The sequence below is a fragment of the Felis catus genome, chromosome B1 (genome assembly GCF_018350175.1).
Source record: "Felis catus isolate Fca126 chromosome B1, F.catus_Fca126_mat1.0, whole genome shotgun sequence".
Lineage (NCBI taxonomy): Eukaryota > Metazoa > Chordata > Mammalia > Carnivora > Felidae > Felis > Felis catus.
The window spans coordinates 95,565,703-95,586,557 of NC_058371.1; the positions used below are offsets into that span (position 1 = coordinate 95,565,703).

Here is a 20,855-nt window from a genome sequence, read left to right on the forward strand (position 1 = left end):
ACTCTAGGAAGCGCGATGATGTAAGCATGGACGTTCACGTAGTGACGCAGGCGGCGTTACCGTCTCCAAGGAGCGGTCCAGGGCACCGGTTTCAAAGTCGCAGGGCGGGCCGGGTGGACTTCCGCAGTTGGCCCCGGGTTTCCCCGCGGTCCTGAAGTCAACGCCCCCCCCCCCCCAAACGCTCCTTCAAGGACGCCTCCACCCGGCCTCCTGGCTGGCTTCCTTGGCTCTCTCCTAAGTGGCCCGACACGACCCCGAGTGACCTGCGGGACGTCTATATCCACCCGCGTCTCCTTTTTACCCGGCTGGGATTCGAGTGAACGTGGAACAAAATTCACTTGGCGGGTCCCCAGCAAACCTGAAACCTGAAGTCAGTCGCCTGAGCGAGGAGGGGCTCGGCTGGGACTCAGGAGAAGGCGCGGCGGGGCTGTTGACGCCGCGTGAGTAGGATACTGATTACACTGCTGAGTGCTTGACAACCTCCAGCGTTGCTTTAGTTTAGCTTTCCCGGACAGCGAGCTCTCTGGGGTTTTTTTGTTTTTGTTTTTTAAGAAAGTGAAGGTGGTAAAAGCTCCAGACTGAAATTGTATCGAAATGGCCACGGAAATCGACTTTCTGAGAGATCAAAGTAAGCTCCATATTCTTTTATTTGAGAATTCTTACATGTTTAATGTCGTCATCGCTAACCAACTAACATTTTTCGAATGCCTGTTCGGTGCATGGAAATTTGTAAAAAGTTAGCTTTACAAAAAGCTTGGTGGTATGCATGAGGATGTGTATGTACTTAAGCAGAACCGTTTGGTAAATCCTTGTACGTTCCTTTAGCTTACATGGAACTCTACTAGACACCAAACATGGTTGTTATGCTCCTCGCATAACTGGAGAAATTAGAAGGCTAATGTCCAGGAGGAGTTTCCAAGTTTGCCATTAGAACCTAGAGGCACAGTTCTGGCCATTTGTAAATAGATTTTTATTGAACTACTCCTGTTTCAGTTATGCCAGACTCTGTACAGACATAGCTGCTGCTGCAAAGATGAGGAAGACAGTTCTACCTTCCAAGAATTTGAGAAAAGAAATGTGTAAATTCCATAAATACACTGAAGTGGAAGCAACCGCTCTTTTGCCTCAGTTTCCTTATAGGGTTGTTGGAATGATTAAATGAGTATTAAATATGTAAAGGATTTAGAATACTATCTGACACAGAGGTAAACAAATATTGACTATTACAGGATTATTATTAGCTGTGGTCAAGAAAGGTGTCATTTGGCCTGAAACTTGAAGTACTAATATGAATATAAAGAATTGTGCAGGTATCCCAAAGAGAATAGTATTGCAGCTTTGAAGGAATTAGGAATATGTTTTGTGAAAGACTTGGAACAAGGTTGGCTTGTACGAAATGTGGTTTATATAGGCAAATAGCAAGTAGACCTAAAGGGAAGAATGGGGCTGGATGGTGAAGGGCCTTGTCTTCTGTGTGTTGAGTTTGGACCATAACACAGGTTATTGGAGCCAGGGAAAGGAATTCACTTGAGAGTAACATGATCGGATTGTGATTTGGAAAGCCTGGTGTGGCTGTTATGAGGAACATGCATTTTAGCAGAGTACAAGTTAGGTGACTATTGTTACCATTCACGTAAGGGGTGAGCTAAGGTAGTACGGTGAGATTGGAGATTAGGGAATTTGAGGGAAAGAGGTAGAGGGCAACTGAGATTTTTGTGTTAAGGAGTGGGAAGGTAGGAAAAAAAGTAGTAAGTTCCATTTTGAAAGCTTTATAAACCAGTGGTTAAAAAAAAAAAACCAAAAAAACAAAACAAAAACCAGTGGTTAAAGACTCAACCTCTAGATTGAATCTGTCTAGGTTCATATCCTGGCTTTTTCTTTTTTCAGGTCTTTGACCTGATCTTAGCTTCGCTGTGCCTCAGTTTTCTCATTTCTAAAATGGGTATAATAGCACAATAACTCTCATAGGGTTGTAAGGATTAAATGAGATGATGTAAATCGCTTAGCATGATTTCTAGTCTATATTAAGTGCATTATGTATATTTAAAATTATTAATGCCCTGTAATGGTACTATATTATTATTTCTGTGTTTTAAGTGGGAGTATCTGCCATCCCTAAGGAAGACTAGCTAGCCATCAGCTGAGTGGTGTGGGATAAGAACTGGGTGATAAGTAGTTTGGTTGGGGTGGGGAAGGTACCTAAGTTACACAGAAACAATGAGTTTTAGAGGAGTGAGCTAGCCATTTTTTTGTTTTAACTGGACCTAGTGTGCCATTTACAGCTGGGTAGATTACCCAGTTAGACAAAACACCTGGACACCACCTGAGGTAAATATAGATGGCTTGACCCTCTCCCACCTACTCTGACCTTCTCTGCATTAACTTCAATTGATCTTGATTGTCTCTTTTCATTTGTTCCATTTGGGTTTGTTAATCCAGTTCGAGACAGTTTGATTTGGCATTTCTCAACTGGCAACCCCTGTGATAAAAGCATTAGCTTTACAACTAACTACAGGCAATTGCAGACCTAACCATGCTCCTAACAAACTAGCATTTTTGTAGTATACCATTCTTCACCTCCATCTGAGAAGGGAAATCTGATAGTCCTTAGGAAACTGTTCAAAGAGATACTTATTTATTAAGCTAAGGAATGAAAAAATCATTCTTGTGGTAGGAACTTGGGAAGTGGTGATTATTATTTTTTTTTATTCTTTTAAGTGTTCTGCACAGAGAGGTTTTTAATTTTGACTAAATTCTCAATTTGTTCTTTTATGGATGTCATATCTAAGAAATCTTTGTTTAATCAAAGGCTGCAAACATTTCCTTCTATGTTTTCATCTAGAAATTCCGTAATTTTAGGTTTTATATGTAGATTTATGATCTGTTTGACTTAAATTTTGTACAAGGTGCAAGATGGGGTCAAAGTTCATCTTTTTGCATATGGATACAATTGAAAAGACTGTTCTTTCTCCATTGGATTACCTTTGCATCTTTGCTAAAAATCAGTTGTCCTTATTTGTGTTGATCTATTTCTGGACTCTATTCTGTTCCATTGATTTGTTTATCTATTTGAGTACCAGTATCCCAATGTTTTGATTATTGCAGCTTTATAGTAAGTCATAAAATCAGATGATGTTAGTCTTTCAAATTTGCTGTTTTTCAGTTATTTTGGCTATCCTAGGTACTTTGCACTTCATATGAATTTTAGAATCAGTTTGTCAATTTCTTCCAAAAAAGATGCTGAGATTTTGAGAGACATTGCATTGAATCTATTGATCAATATGTGTAGAATTCATATCTAATGATATTGAGTCCTCTTACCAGTGAAAAGGTATATTCTCTCCATTGATGTACCTATTCTTTTATTTCTCTCCGCAATATTTTGTAGTGTTTAGTGTATGGATTTTGCATATCTTTTATCAGACTAATTCCTATGTATTATGTTTCTGATACTATAGTAAATGGTATTCTTTTACATTCAATTTCTGATTTATCATGACTAATGTACAGAAATACTTTTTCTTTTTGTCATATTGTATTCTGCAACCTTTTAAACCCACTTGTTCTAGTAGGGTTTTTTTTAGAGTTCATCAGATTTTTTATATATGGATGATCTTTTCATCTGTCAGTACAGTTTTACTTCTTCCTTTCCAATTTGGATGCCTTTCATTTCATTTTCTTGCTTTATTGTATTGGCTAGAACTTCTAGTATACAATGTTGAACACACGTGGTTGAAGTGGACATCCTTGTCTTCTTCCTGATCTTATAAAACAAGCATCTGTCTTTCAGAATTAAGTATGATACTAACTAGATTTTTCTTAGATGTTTTTCAAGGGTTGAGGATATTCCTTTCTATTCCTGGTTTTCTGCGAGTTTTTTTTTTTTTTTTTAATGTTTATTTACTTTTGAGAGAGAGAGACAGAGAGAGAACCAGCGATGGAGGGACAGAGAGAGAGGGGAACAGAGGATCCAAAGCAAGTTCTGCACTGACAACAGAGAGCCTGACATGGGGCCTGAACCCATGAACCATGAGATCATGACCTGAGCTGAAGTGGAATGCTCAACTGACTGAGCCACCCAGGCGCCCCATCTGAGAGTTTTTAATCAGAATGGATGGTGATTTTTTTTTTCCTAATGCTTTTTCTGCATTTATTGAGAGGATTGTTTTTTGTTTGTTTTTTTTTTTCACTTTTAGCTTGTTAATAGGGTGACCACTTAACATTGATTTATTTTCAAATTTTAAGCCTGCCTTACCTTTCTTTTGGGGATAAACTCCTCTTGGTCATGTACTATCCTTTTTATATGTTGTTAGGTTTGATTTCCTAAAAGTTTATTTACAATTTAATTTTCTATGTTCATAAAGCCTTTTTTTCCCCTTTAATGTCTTTGTCTGATTTTGGTGTTAGGTGATGCTTGCCTCAAATAATTTCTTGGAAAATATTTTGTTCTCTTTAATTTTCTGGAAAAGTTTGCATAGAATTGGCATTATTTCTTCCTTAAATGTTTGGTAGAATTTACCAGTAAAGCCAGTGGGACCTAGAGTTTTCTTTGTGGAAAGATTTTAAACTGTAAATTTAATTTCTTTAATAGATAAAGAGCTACTCAGTAGTCTATTGTGTACTGTTGTATACAGAGCGACCCTCCACAGATTTCATATATCCAGAGTTCTCTCTCTGTGTAGCTTTCTGTCTCATATTTTGTCCTGCCAGTTCTAATTCACTTGGTCTCCACCACTTCTTAGCTGTGTTTCCTTAGAGTCTGCTGAGTCTGCTCAGTCATAGAGTCTGCTGAGTTATCCCTGCATTTTCCCTCTTTGTGCCATGGCTTGGAAAGTCTCTTAGGTCATTAAGCTGGAGCAATTATAGGGCTCACGTCATTTGTTTTGCATCTCTCATCATCGTCTATTGTCCACTGTCTTGCAAACCATAATTTCATTTATTTATTTGCTTTTGGTTGTGTTGAGTGGGAGGGTGGTCCTTCTTCAATCTGGACATAAGCAGAAGTCTTATTCAAGTTACCCTACTTTTGAAATCTGAAACACAAGTTTCTTCCACTGTAACTGTTCTTTGACTTCATCAAGAATTCTATTCTTTGAACTCTTGATTTTATTCTATTAACTCTTTCCCAGCTTATTTTTTATTACTTTCTTATACAGCCTATAACCATTACCCATTAGTTCATCTGTTCTCTTGTCAGTAAACATAATATGATTAAACTCTTGCTTCTCTGAGTAGCACATACTCAGTTATACCTAATCTCTAGATCAGTTTTTTTTAGTTTGCTTTAACAGTTCTCACACCCAGCTGTTTGGTAGCCATAAGTAAAAATCTCAACTCTCTGGATAAGTGCCATCACAAACTCATGGTTAACTCATAACTAAAAAGTGACTGGGCTGATATTTGAACCCAGGCTGTCTAGTTTCAGTGTCTGTATTCTTAACTTCTACCCAACAAAGAAATTTGCAAAAAAAATGTGTGTATATATATACATATATATATCCACATATATATGTATATATATACACACACATATATGTATATATATAAACCTATTTCACTTATGCATGTGGAAACTAAAATCCTAAATAAAAAATAAATCCAGCAATGACTGTGTGTACATACATACATATATGTGTATATTGGGTATGTACCCATAAAATAGTTGTCTTAATATTGGGTTCATCCCACCAATAGGTAGTTAGCATTAAAAAATTATTGAATACAATAAAGAAGAGGTAGGTTAATGGAGAAACCATTAACATATCAAATTGCAGATTAGAACACTCAGTATAATAGATATGTCAGTTCTTCCACAGATTAATGGTTAGATTCTATGCATTCTGAAACGTAGTTTTGACAACATGGTTCTAAAATCTAGTGGAAGAACCAGGGAATTTTAAACAACAAGGTGGGAAATTTTATTTGCCAGCTATTAAAACTTGGTATAAATATCCAATTATTAAATCAATGTTAGATTGTCAGATTGATAAATCATAAATCAGTGGAATAAATTAGCACAGAAAAAAACACATACATGAACACTTGTTATCTGAAAAAGAACAAACAATACAAATCAGTGGGAAAAGAATAGACTATTTAGCAAATGGTGCTAGGATAATTAGCTATCAAATAGGAAAGAAAAAATAATAAAGATACCTTTTTCACATATATAGAAGAAAACATCTGCAGGTTGATTGAAGAAGTAAATTCTCTTTAAACTTTCAGAAAAAAATTTAAGAGGGTGTCTTGATGATCTCAGGATAGGGAAAGATTTCTTCAACAGATATAAACATTTTTGACTAGAAGAAAATACATACAATTAGAGTATTTTAGAGATAAAGGCTTGGATATTGTAAAAGACATCACCAATAAGTGACTAGCCCAGCTGAAGAAAGGGAGAATGTATTTACTAGTAAATATGACTGAGAATTGATTAGCCTGTCCAAAATTTAGATCTTTCACAAACAAAAATAAATTCATACTAATAGAAAAATGGTTAAAGAATATGACTAGGCCATTTACAAAAAAATAAAATTGAACTAAAAAAACGAAAAATGACAGTCTCCTCAGTAATTCAGTAAATGCAAATTAAACAATAGTGTGATAAGTACATATTGAATGAATGAAGGAAATAGTAGATTAAATTATAGTAAAATTTTCTTCAGATTAAAGTCAATCTCTGAGGATTGAATGTGTTTTCCTCAGTAATCCACAATTGACTTCTGAATCTGTTTTAATCACTGAGAACTCAGATTTAGTATTTTTTCTTATTTGAAAACCCTACTGGGCAGGGGGGGTGGGGGGGTGGGAATGTGGTTTGTATTGGAATCACTATATCCATTACCATAACTCCAGCCTCTTTTTAAGACTCACAGGGAAGAAGAGTAACAGGCAGAAATTAGATCCTATATGGGCGTAAAATTGTAGTTCTGTGTGTCAAGTAACTATCTTAAAAGTTCTGTGGGTAACAATAAAATATGTGGATAATTTCTTTTAAACTCAATAAAAAGTTAACCATTTACAGTATCAGTACTCCATGATTACTTGTTTCTTTACCAGAATCACGTTTGTCATATTTCTCCACTAAATTATGTGAAGAAAACTATTATCTGAAGTTCCCAACATAGAGTGTATATACTACCTGTGTGCATTATTATATATACATTTTTAAAACTTACGTAGTTTGAATTCCATACATATGTATATGTAGTTATGCATAACATGTAGCATAACAGAAAAGTAAAGAAAACAAATATAAAGCTAAGTGAATGATTACAAAGTTCATACTCCTATAACTGCAACTTAGGTCAAGAAATAGAACATTTCTTGGGCACCTGTATGGCTCAGTGAGTTGAGCGTCTGAGTAGTTCATGGGTCTTGTGGTCAGTGAGTTTGAGGCCCCCCACCGTCCAGCACTTTGCTGACAGCTTAGAGCCTGGAGCCTGCTTCCCAGTCTGTGTCTCCCTGTCTCTGCCCCTCCCCTGCTCATGCTCTCTCAAAAGTGAATAAACATTAAAAAAAAAAAAAATTAGAAAAAAAAAAAGAAATAGAACATTTCCAGGTTCGCTTCTCTTCAAAGGTAATTGAAGATAATCAATATATTTAATTTGCCTATGTTTGAGCTTTATATAAATGGAATCATAAGCTGTGTATTCTTGTTTTTGGCTCCTTTAACATTAATTATGTCTTTGAGATTTACCCACATTCTTGCATGTAGATGTAGCTTGTTCATTTTGTCTGCTATAAAATATTCCAGTTTTAAATCTATCACATTTATCTGTTTTTCTTTTGATGGATAATTGCAGTTTCTGTTTGGGGGCCATTGAGAATAATGCTGTTATCAACATTTTTTTCATGGTCCTTGGTGCTCAAGTGTACACATTTTGGTTATGTATATTCTTAGGAATTATATATATGTTTAATTTTAAAGTTGTACTTATTAATATCCCCACCAGTAGTATATGAGAGTTCTAATTATTTTACGTTGTTACCAACATGTTTTCTAATTTTAGCTCTTTATTGTCATTTTAATTTGTATTTTCCTGATGCCTAATGAGGTTGAGCAGCTTTTCTATGTTTATTGGTCCTCTGAGTAACCTTTATGTGAAGTGTCCATTCATGTCTCCTTCCACTTTTCCATAAGGTTGTCTTCCTTTAATTGACAGCTCTTGTATATTCTAGATACAAGACTTTTGTCTGTTACATGTGTTGGAAATATCTTCTCCATGTTTGTGTCTTGTATTTTTACTCTCTTAAAAGTCTCTTTTTGTTAAACAAAAGTTCTTAATTTTAATGTAGTTCAGTTTATCAGTTTTTTTCATTTATGGCTGGTGCTTTTTGTGTTCTGATTAAAAAAATATTCCCTACCCTAAGATTTTAAGATATTCTCTTTGTTCTTGTCTAGAATCTGTTTTGATATTCACAGATCTTCATTTCGTCTAGAATTGATTTTTATGTATGTTTTATTTTTTATGAGGATATCCAGTTGACCTAGACCAATTTAAAAAAGATTACTATTTCCCCCTCATTGTAATTCAGGTGTTCTGTATGACATGAATATATTTTTGTATTGCCTGTTCTCTTCAATTCGTCAATTTTATTATTATTGTTTTTAATTTATCTTGAGAGGGAGAGAGAGCAAGAGTAAGTGAGCAGGGGAGAGCAGGGAGAGAGAGAGATAATCCCAAGCAGGCCTCGCACTGCCAGCGCAAAGCCTGACATGGGACTTGAACCCACGAACCTTGAAATCATGACCTGAGCTGAAATCGAGTTGAACACTCAACCAACTGAGCCACCCAAGCTCCCCTGTTTGAGTCTTTTAGATATATTCCTAGATAATTGTGGGGTTTTTTGTATAGTATTGTAAATGATATCTTTTATTTTCTAACTTTGTTGCCAGTATATAGAAATATAATTATTTTTTTTTGACCTTGTATCCAAAAACCATGCTAAAGGTTATTATTCTCTCTCTCTCTGTTTTAAATGTTTATTTATTTTGAGAGAGAGAGTGAGAGAGCATGAGCATGCATACAAGCAAGGGAGAGGCAGAGAGATAGAGGGGGAGAGAGAATCCCAAGCAGGCTCTGCACTAGCAGGGCAAAGCCTGATGCAGGGCTTGATCCTACAACCAGGAGATCGTGACCCAAACCGAAATCAAGGGTCAGTTGCTTAACCGACTGAGCCATCCAGGCACCCCTAAAGGTCATTATTCTAAGAATTTATCAGTGTGTTCTCTGGGATCTACCTATACCTACACACTCATAACTATTGATAATGACAGGTGATTTTTTTTCCTTTTCTGTCTTTATACCTTTTATTTTTTATTGTATTAATAATTGCATAAACTTAGACTGCCAGTAGAGTATGACTAAATATCAAGATAATTTGTCATTTTGTCATTACCAATTTCCAAGGGAAAGTTTTCAACATCTCATTCTTAAGTATGATGTTTGCTGTGTGTTTGTATAGGAATCCGTTATTGTATTAAGGAAATTAATTGCTATTCTTACATTCTGGTGGCTTTATCATGAATATATCTTAAATTTTAATCATATGCTTTAACAGTAGCTTTTGAGATGATCGTATTTGTTGATCTTTTTATGAGTTTATTTTCAATTTCTTTGGAGTGGGCTTATCTTTATTATTTCCTTCACCTGACATTCTTTTGGTTTAATTTCCTTTTCTTCTGACTTCTTGGAATGGACTCATAGTTCATTAATTTAAGCCATTTTTTTCTTGTGTGTGCAACTAAAAGCTATGAATTTCTTTTTGAGCAAGTTTTGAGTTACTATATTTTCACTGTCACCTCAAAATACATTTAAATTTGTTTTGTAATTCCTCCTGTGACCTCTGGATTATTAAATAGTAATTTCTGACTTGCATGCACCGCACAAACACCCAACACTGTGCTTCTGTGGATCCATTCCTCCAATGGGTCTGCATGCCTCCATCCGGGTGCTGCAGGGCCCTTCCCACAGGGGACCACCGACGGCAAAGCGGGCGAAGCCTGCCCCTCCTGACCCTGTGCACCTTGCGGATCCACCCCAGCTGTTACGCCAGATCCCATAGAAGGAGCACCACAAGCCTGGCAGTGTGCAAGTAGCCCAGACAGGGGCCACACCACTCCACAGTGAGTCCTGCCCCTGGGAGAGGGGAAGATAAGGTACACACCAGTCTGACTGTGGCCCCAACCGTGGGCTGGGGACATATATTGGGTCTGACTGCAGCCCCGCCGACTAACACAAATTACTCCAGACAGTACAGGGGAAGTGCCCTGCAGTTGGAAGCCACCCCAGGGACTACCCAAAATGATGAAAGAACTCTCCTCAAAAGAAACTCCAGGAAGTAGCAACAGCTAACAAATTCATCAAAAACGATTTAAGCAATATAACGGAACATGGATTTAAAATAATAGTCATAAAATTAATCGCTGGGCTTGAAAAAAGTATAGAGGACAGCAGAGAACCTATTGATACAGAGATCAAGGGACTAAGAAACAGTCAGAAGGAGGTAAAAAATGCTATAAATGAGGTGCAAAATAAAGTGGAGGTGACCACAGTTTGGATTGAAGAGGCAGAGGAGAGAATAGGTGAATTAGAAGATAAAATTATGGAACAAGAGGAAGCTGAGAAAAAGAGAGAGAAAAAAAATCCAGGAGTACGAGGGGAGAATTAGAGAATGAAGTGATGCAATGAAATGGAAAAATATCCATATACTAGGAATTCCAGAGGAGGAAGAGAGAAAGAAAGGGGCTGAAGGTGTACTTGAAGAAATCATAGCTGACAACTTACCTGATCTGGGGAAGGAAAAAGGCATTGAAATCCAAGAGGCATAGAAAACTCCCTTCAAACGTAACTTGAATCGATCTTCTGCATGGCATATCATAGTCAAACTGGCAAAATACAAGGATAAAGAGAAAATCCTGAAAGCAGCTAGGGATAAACACACTCTAACATATAAAGGGAGACAGATAAGACTCCTGACGGATCTATCTACTGAAACTTGGTAGACCAGAAAGGAATGGCAGGAAATATTCAATGTGATGAACAGAAAAAATATGCAGCTGAGAATCCTTTATCCAGCAAGTCTGTCATTTAGAATAGGAGAGATAAAGGTCTTCCCAAACAAACAAAAACTGAAGAAATTCATCACCACTAAGCCAGCCCTACAGGAGATCCAAAGGGGGATTCTGTGAGTGAAATGTTGCAAGGACCACAAAGTACCAGAGACATCACTACAAGCATGAAACTTACAGACATTACAATGACTGTGAACCCATATCTTTCTATAATAACACTGAATTTAAATGGACTAAATGCTCCAACCAAAAGGCAACGGGTATCAGAATGGATAAAAAAAAAACAAGACCCATCATCTATTTGCTGTCTACAAAAGACTCATTTTAGACCTGAGGACACCTTCAGATTGAAAGTGAGGGGATGGAGAACTAACTATCATGCTACTGGAACTCAAAAGAAAGGTGGAGTAGCCATACTTATATCAGACAAACTACACTTTAAATTAAAGGCTGTAACAAGAGATGAAGAAGGGCATTATATAATAATTACAGGTCTATCCATCAGGAAGAGCTAACAATTATAAATGTCTATGCACTGAACATGGAAGCCCCCAAATATATAAAAGAATTAATCACAAACTTAAGCAACTTTATTGATAAGAATGTGGTAATTGCAGGGGGCTTTAATACTCCACTTACATCAATGGATAGATCATCTAGACATAGGATCAATAAAGAAACAGGGCCCTGAATAATACATTGGATCAGATGGACTGGACAGATATAGTTAGAACTCTGCATCCCAAAGCAACAGAATATACTTTCTTCTTGAGTACACATGGAACCTTCTCCAAGATAGATCACATACTGGGTCACAAAACAGCCCTTCATAAGTATACAAGAATTGAGATCATACCATGCATACTTTCAGACCACAATGCTATGAAGCTTGAAATCAACCACAGGAAAAAGTGGAAATGCTCCAAAAGCATGGAGGTTAAAGAACACCCTACTAAAGAATGAATGGGTCAACCAGGCAATTAGAGAAGAAATTTAAAAATATATGGAAAAAAATGAAAATGAAAATACAATAATCCAAACGCTTTGGGACGCAGCGAAGGCAGTCCTGAGAGGAAAATACATTGCAATCCAGGCCTATCTCCAGAAACAAGAAAAATCCCAAATACAAAATCTAACAGCACCCCTAAAGGAAATAGAAGCAAAACAGCAAAGACACCCCAAACCCAGCAGAAAAAGAGAAATAATAAAGATCAGAGCAGAAATAAACAATATAGAATCTAAAATACTGTAGAGAAGATCAATGAAACCAAGAGTTGATGTTTTGAAAAAATAAACAAAATCGATAAACCTCAGCCACGCTTCTCAGAAAGAAAAGGGAGATGACCCAAATAGATAAAATCATGAATGAAAATGGAATTATTACAACCAATCCCTCAGAAATGCAAGCAATTATCAAGGAATACTATGAAAAATTATATGCCAACAAACTGGACAACCTGGAAGAAATGTACAAATTCCTAAGCACCCACACACTTCCAAAACTCAAACAGGAAGAAATAGAAAACTTGAACAGACCCATAACCCGCAAAGAAATTGAATCGGTGATCAAAAATCTCCCAACAAATAAGAGTCCAGGACCAGATGGCTTCCCAGGGGAATTCTACCAGACATTTAAAGCAGAGATAATACCTATCCTTCTCAAGCTGTTCCAAAAAATAGAAAGGGAAGGAAAACTTCCAGACTCATTCTATGAAGCCAGTATTACTTTGATTCCTAAACCAGACAGAGACCCAGCACAAAAAAGAGAACTACAGGCCAATATCCCTGATGAATGTGGATGCAAAAATTCTCAATAAGATAGTAGCAAATCGAATTCAACAGCATATAAAAAGAATTATACACCATGACCAGGTGAGATTCATACCTGGGCTGCAGGGCTGGTTGAACATTCGCAAATCAATCAATATGATACATCACATTAATAAAAGAAAAGAACCATATTATCCTGTCAATTGATGCAGAAAAAGCATTTGACAAAATTCAGCATCTTTCTTAATAAAAACCCCCGATGGTATGCCTGGGTAGCTTGGTCGGTTGAGTGACCGACTTCGGCTCAGGTCATGATCTCATGGTTTGTGAGTTCAAGCCCCGCGTCAGGCTCTGTGCTGACGGCTCAGAGCCTGGAGCCTGCTTCTGATTCTGTGTCTCCCTCTCTCTCCCCCTCCCCTACTCATGCTCTGTCTCTGTCTCTGTCTCAGAAATAAATAAACATTAAAAAAATTTTTTTTTAATTAAAAAAATAAAACCCACCGAGAAAGTTGGGATTTAGAAGGTACATACTTAAACATCATAAAAGCCATTTATGAAAAGCCCACAGCTAACATCGTCCTCAACGGGGAAAAACTGAGCTTTTTCCCTGAGATCAGGAACATGACAGGGATGTCCACTCTCCCCTCTGTTGTTTAACATTGTATTGGAAGTGCTAGCATCAGCAGTCAGACAACAGAAGGAAATCAAAATCATCAAAATTGACAAGGTGAAGTCAAGCTTTCGCTTTTGGCAGATGACATGATATTATACATGGAAAATCTGATAGACTCCACCAAAAGTCTGCTAAAACTGATACGTGAATTCAGCAAAGTCGCAGGGTACAAAATCAATGTACAGAAATCAGTTGCATTCTTATACACTAGTAATGAAGCAATAGAAAGACAAAGAAACTAATCCCATTCACAATTGCACTAAGAACTATAAAATACCTAGGAACAAACCTAACCAAAGATGTAAAAGATCTGTATGCTGAAAACTATAGAAAGCTTATGAAGGAAATTGAAGAAGATATAAAGAAATGGAAAAACATTCTGTGCTCATGGATTGGAAGAATAAATATTGGTAAAATGTCAATACTACCCAAAGCTATCTACACATTCAGTGCAATCCCAATCAAAATTGCACCAGCATTCTTCTCGAAGCTAGAACAAGCAATCCTAAAATTTGTATGGAACCACAAAAGGCCCCGAATATCCAACATAATTTTAAAGAAGAAAAACCAAAGCAGGAGGCATCACAATCCCAGACTTTAGCCTCTACTACAAAGCTGTCATCATCAAGACAGCATGGTATTGGCACAAAAACAGACACATAGACCAATGGAATAGAATAGAAACCCCAGAACCAGACCCACAAATGTATGGCCAACTAATCTTTGACAACACAGGAAAGAATATCCAGTGGAAAAAAGACAGTCTCTTTAACAAATGGTGCTGGGAGAACTGGACAGCAACATGCAGAAGATTGAAACTAGACCACTTTCTTACACCATTCACAAAAATAAACTCAAAATGGATAAAGGACCTGAATGTGAGACAGGAAACCATTAAAACCCTAGAGGAGAAAGCAGGAAAAGACCTCTCTGACCTCAGCTGCAGCAATTTCTTTCTTGACACATCCCCAAAGGCAAGGGAATTAAAAGCAAAAATGAACTATTGGGACCTCATCAAGATAAAAAGCTTCTGCACTGCAAAGGAAACAATCAACAAAACCACAAGGCAACCAACGGAATGGGAAAAGATATTTACAAATGACATATGAGACAAAGGGCTAGTATCCAAAATCTATAAAGAGCTCACCAAACTCCACACCCGAAAAACAAATAATCCAGTGAAGAAATGGGCAGAAAACATGAATAGACACTTCTCTAAAGAAGACATCCGGATGGCCAACAGACACATGAGAAGATGCTCAACATCGCTCCTCATCAGGGAAATACAAATCAAAACCATACTCAGATATCACCTCACGCCAGTCAGAGTGGCTAAAATGAACAAATCAGGAGACTATAGATGCTGGTGACGATGTGGAGAAACGGGAACCCTCTTGCACTGTTGGTGGGAATGCGAACTGGTGCAGCCACTCTGGAAAACAGTGTGGAGGTTCCTCAAAAAATTAAAAATAGATCTACCCTATGACCCAGCAATAGCACTGCTTGGAATTTACCCAAGGGATACAGGAGTGCTGATGCATAGGGGCACTTGCACCCCAATGTTTATATCAGCACTTTCAACAATAGCCAAATTATGGAAAGAGCCTAAATGTGCATCAACTGATGAATGGTAAAGAAATTGTGGTTTATATACACAGTGGAATACTATGTGGCAATGAGAAAGAATGAAATATGGCCCTTTGTAGCAACGTGAATGGAACTGGATACTGTTATGCTAAGTGAAATAAGTCATAGAGAGAAAGATATATACCATATGTTTTCACTCTTATGTGGATCCTGAGAAACGTAACAGAAGACCATGGCAGCGGGGAAGGAAAAAAAAAAAAAAAGAGGTTAGAGAGGGAGGGAGCCAAAACAAGAGACTCTCAAAAACTGAGAACAAACTGAGGGTTGATGGGGTTGGGAAGGAGGGGAGAGTGGGTGATGGGTATTGAGGAGGGCACCTGTTGGGATGAGCACTGGGTGTTGTATGGAAACCAATTTAATAATAAATTTCATATTTTAAAAAAGTAAATTCTGAACTTCAAAACATATTAAAATTTTTCTTTAATGTTTTTTAGTTTTTAATTTCAGCTTAATTGTGCTGTTGTCAGTTACATGCTCTCTTTGTCTTCGGCCTTTTTGAAAGTTGAGATTTGGGGCGCCTGGGTGGCGCAGTCGGTTAAGCGTCCGACTCCAGCCAGGTCACGATCTCGCGGTCTGTGAGTTCGAGCCCCGCGTCAGGCTCTGGGCTGATGGCTCAGAGCCTGGAGCCTGTTTCCGATTCTGTGTCTCCCTCTCTCTCTGCCCCTCGCCCGTTCATACTCTGTCTCTCTCTGTCCCAAAAATAAATAAACGTTGAAAAAAAAATAAAGTTGAGATTTACTCTATTGTCAGTAAATTATCAGTTTTAAATGGCCCATGTGATCTTGAAAGAATCGGTTTTGTACATTTTAACTGTGTTCTATTGTATGTTTTCTTGATGTGAATAAAAATATTAATCACCTTGTGCTTGCTGAGAGCACTTGGTTTTATTCCAGTCCTTCATTTCTATTATCTCTTGCTCACTCCTGTTTAATTCATAATCTTTGTCCTGCTGTTTCTCTTCCATGTGGAGGTTTGTCCTGGAACAGAATTTCAGTCTGTTTTCACTATTCTAAAAACGATGGCTACAGTTTATCTTTTCAGCTCTTTTCACTTCTAGTAGCAGGGGAAGAAAAAAAAAAAGTGGAGAGTATCTTTTTTACTTTTGCTAACCTGAAGAGTAAGCCAGGAGAGATTGAGAATTAAATTTATGAATCCCGAAGAATTAGTTCTTTTCAGATATTCTTTTTACCATTGGCAATAGTTGGTTGGGTTTGTGTATAGAAGGGCCTCTTTCTTAAATTTCAAAAACGTGCTGAAATTGAGGATTCATTTTGAGAAACAGTGAAGACTAGCAGTTTTACATTGGATATCTCAGGTAAGCTACCTTAGTTGTAATTTTTAAATGTTGAACATTAGCCAATAAACTATAGACTTTTTTTGTTCCTTTTTCAGATCAACGACTAAATGAAGTGCTTAGGCGATATCAAATGGAAGATTTTTCCAAATATTCATCGGTACAGGTATGTAAATTAGTTAAGGTCTAATGATCTAGGTTCCAGTGTGGTTGTAAATATAATTACATAAATAAATTCTATTTAGGATTATTTTCATGTGCGGTTGCCTATAGTACTTTGAAATTTTGCTTACAACTTTGATTCTTATAAGGAGGAAGAAAAGCTTGTTTTTACTTAATGAATACAAATTCTTTAACCATAGAAATTGACTTTTTTTTTCAGTTAGCGCTTAAATATTACGTATAATGTTAAAATGTCTGAGTTCTAAAATGAGAATTCTTTGACATTTTGAAACATCCTAAAATCTTTTCTCAAGATACATTATAGTAGTAAGTTTTAACTTGGAATTCTCATAAATTATGGCAAGCAAAAGCGAATTCAAAACAGTAAACAATATATGGTATTGTTTTTAATATTTCTTTCCTTGGGTACATGTTCTTATTTAAATATTCTGTTAAAAATTTTTTTGAGCACTAAGGCATACTTATTGCTGAGTTACACAATATTAAAAGAAAACCAGTAGCTCCTACATTAGTGATAGCTCCCTACTGAATTAATAAGGAAGTGTTTTGCTTTTAACATAAATGAATCTTACAATTAAAACATATTGTTTTTAAGATATTGAAAAGGAAGTTGTGTTTAAGAAATTAAAAAGGAATAGTTTATCTGGTTGACCTGAGTATACTTATAAATATTTTCTTTAGCGTATTAACATTTAGCCTACTACTCTGTGTTTTTATTTACAAAGACCAGACTCAGAGTCCAGAGGGTCTTAAAACTATCCATCTGCTATGTTAATAACTATATTGTGTTTCTTATGTTACTTTGTTACTCATCCTTAACTAGGAATGTTATCATTTAGATGGTAGAGAATCTTTCATAATATAGTAGCCTCTAAATTTTGCTCAGATTCTTAGGTTCTTTTTCTTCTGCTTAATGTCTCATCGAATATGCCTGAAAGGAGGATTCAAACAAAGATTGATTTTAAAGCCTGAGAGGATCTCTGGGCATGATATTATATCTACTGTACACTGTGGCTGACTCGATTATGAAAGATTGTTTTACCAGATAAAACACGAGGTAGCCTTTTAGATGCACCTGCCTTGTACATTGTGATTATAATTAAAGCCTCATGAGAACATGCAAAGTATGGTAAAGTTTTATTTAATAGTGTACTCTTTGGTGAAATTATAGTTCCTTTAGTTTTCTAAAGGTACATGTTCTTCTTTTACAGATACTATTCTTATAGTCACACAATCAAATCTTGATTCTTATCTCTTAGTTTTGGTAGTAGTATACTGTTACTGCCTAAGATTCTTCTGCAGTTCACCTCTTCAGAACATGTTGCTGTTGCTGTCTCAAAACACCAATCTCCACGGGTCTTGCCTTTCACTACGTAGTTTGCAGTAATGAAAAAGGAGGTAGTAGGAGAGCATGAGAGGGGAATTAATTTGCTTTCTAGCAGTATGGTCCATATCCTTGGCCATATGCAGTGCATTCTTTGGTTCTTCACCCCCAGAAATGTTATTCTGGTTTGTGAAAAAAATGTTCAGGAACAGTTGTTTTTATTTATTTTTTTTTCTGTTTGTAATAAAGGAAGACATAGAAGTAGGAGGAAACCATTATCAAAGGTTATGTGAGACCCAGGAGCACTGACTGAGATCTCTTGTCACTAACTTTAGTGATTGCCACTAGCAGCAGAAATCCTTCATAAATTTACATTTGCCCTTTTTGTCCAACTGTATTTCCCAGGTGCCTAAAACAATTCTTGTTAATAGATGCTCAATAAATAATTGTTGAATGAATGAAGCAATTATATCTTTCCTTTCCTCCTACCTACTTATCTTCCAGTATCATTTGAGTTTTATAGCCAAGTAAAAGTGGAATTGTAAAAAGTCACGATCAGCTTGTGAAACACAAATAGTTCATGCTTTTTAGTTCTGTATTTTCAAGATAAAATCCCAATGAAATGCCCTCCTCCTTCCTCATGCTAGGTAAATTGCCAGGACTTGTGTTAAATGAACATACTTTATGAAACTTTTCTAATGTTGGAAAAATAAAGCTGCAGGATCTTGATAATTTATTTCTTGTATTTTAAGTTGGAATTTCAAACTTGATTTTCTATAGATACTATGTTATAAGTGATAGTTAAAATTCCTTAGTGCTATCATTATATAAGGATCATTTAGACTTTCCTTGGATCAAATAAGTTTTGTGAATTGCCTTAAGATGTTTTGTATCGTATGATTTCTTAGGGAAATAAATAGCAACTAGTTTCTTGAATGATATTTTCAGGGTTGTTGTGAAATCTAGTTGTCTTCCTTTGATTATTTTGTGTTTTCTATATAAATAAAAAGTATTTCAAGTGACATTGCTCTTTGAGAGTATAGTAGTGGGCACTGGATGACAGGTGTTAAAAGATTTTATTCAAGAAGGTGGGAAATTTCCCTCTTTTCCCAATACTTTGTTCCTACCTTTTTTTTGCCCCCCTTACATGTCTTTCCTCACATGTAGGCTAGTTATGCCTCTGTGCCATACCAGTACATGCGTGTACTGAGGGATGAATGTTTGGGTCTCTTCATAGTTGCTGGAGGGATAAGGTAGAGTATTAAAAATAAGTTTATTTTCTCCAAAAACTCTCTTGAAAATATCTTCCTTTTCTAGTTTGGAACAACTCTACTCCTTCTGCTTGAACCCAAAATTAAAGTTAAATTGACATATAGTCTAGCCGGGAAAGAAATGGAACACATAAACTGACATAAACTATGTCAATAAACATAAAAGCATAGTGCCAAGAAGGTATGAGCTGGTTCTGAAAGGAAGAGACAGTCATGGTGCAAATGTATTCATTGATTTAACAACCATTAATTTATTTTTCTAAGTTTGTTTATTCCTTGAGAGCACATGCACACAAGTGGGAGAGAGAGAATCCCAAGCAAGCTCCGCACTGTCTGTACAGACAGAGCCCTATGAGGGACATGAACTCACGAACCGCAAGATGAAATTAAGAGTTGAAATCAAGAGTTGAACACTTAACCCACTGAGCCACCAGGCGCCTCAGCAAACATTAATTTATTAATTCACCAAATCTTGCATTGCATGTGTGTGCTGGGTAAGCTTTGGGGATAGAGCTATGACTATGACAAAGCATCCTATTTCCATGGAAGAGATATAAGTGAATAATTAAGTAATTAATACTGCTATCTTATGTGAAAAAAATAAACAAGGTGCTAAAGTAGAAATTACCACATATACAGTATAGTAGTGATGTTTGTGGCTGAGATCTATTTTTGGTAGAATGTTCAGAGCAGTCTTCTCTACGGCAGTAGTATTCAAGTTAGCACTGAAAGTTGAAGAAGGAGCCAGAGAAGTGGACCAAAAAGAGACCCTAAAGCAGGAAAAAAATTTGATTATGCTTGCATAATGTATGGGAACTGGTCTCAACTGTAATCAAATAGTAGTTATTTGAAAATACATTGAAAGGGACAGGAGGGCTACTCCTGTTGATCATGTGTTTAAAAATACAAGACTCAATAGATAAAATATAACAAACCACCTGTACTATTTGAATTGAGTCAACTTACTGGCTTTCTAGGCTAGCACTGTCTGATGGAAAACTTACTGTTTTGATGGAAATGTTATATAATCTTGTGCTGTCCAAAATGGTAGCCACTGATCACATGGGACTTTGGAGCACTTTAAATGAAGCTAGTACAACTGTTAGATGATTCATTTAATTTTCATTTTGTTTATTTTTGAGAGGGAAAGAGCAAGTGAGCACACAAATGAACAAGGGGCAGAGAGAGGATCCCACAAGGGGCAGAGAGAGAGAAAGAGAGAAGTGGGGCTTACCCGGGGCTTGTGTTTTACCCGAAGTGGGGCTCATGTTCAACCCAAATTAGGGCTTGTGCTCACCTGATGCAGAACTCAAACTCACCCTAAATGGGGCTCGAGCTCACAAACTGTGAAATCATGACCTAAGCTGAAGTCAGATGCTTAATGACTGAGTCACCCAGGCACCCTATTTAATTTTCATTTTAAATAAATAAAATTTAAATAGATGCGTGTGGCTTGTGCCTATTGTATTGGACAGTGCAGTTGTAGACTCTCCATTTGCTGAATGAAACCTTGTTGATTTTGCATCATCCCATGATGATGTTAGAAAATCAATGACCGTAGCACTTTAAAAAGAGCCATTTGTAAGAGTTTAGCAATTTCTTACACTCTACATTAA

General features: G+C 36.6%; 1 protein-coding gene across 4 annotated transcripts in view; it reads left to right on the forward strand.

Annotated features, from left to right (window-relative positions):
- Positions 1 to 40: 40 nt before the first annotated feature.
- The window catches only part of SCLT1 (sodium channel and clathrin linker 1), a 226,360-nt gene continuing 205,545 nt past the window's right edge, over positions 41 to 20,855 (forward strand). For all 4 annotated transcript variants that reach the window (XM_006930868.4, XM_045055874.1, XR_006596760.1 and 1 more), the window contains exons 1-2: positions 41 to 628; positions 16,560 to 16,627. In XM_006930868.4, coding sequence (XP_006930930.2) covers positions 595 to 628; positions 16,560 to 16,627 — 102 coding nt within the window. In that variant the 5' untranslated portion in view covers positions 41 to 594. The remainder of the gene's footprint in view (positions 629 to 16,559; positions 16,628 to 20,855) is intronic.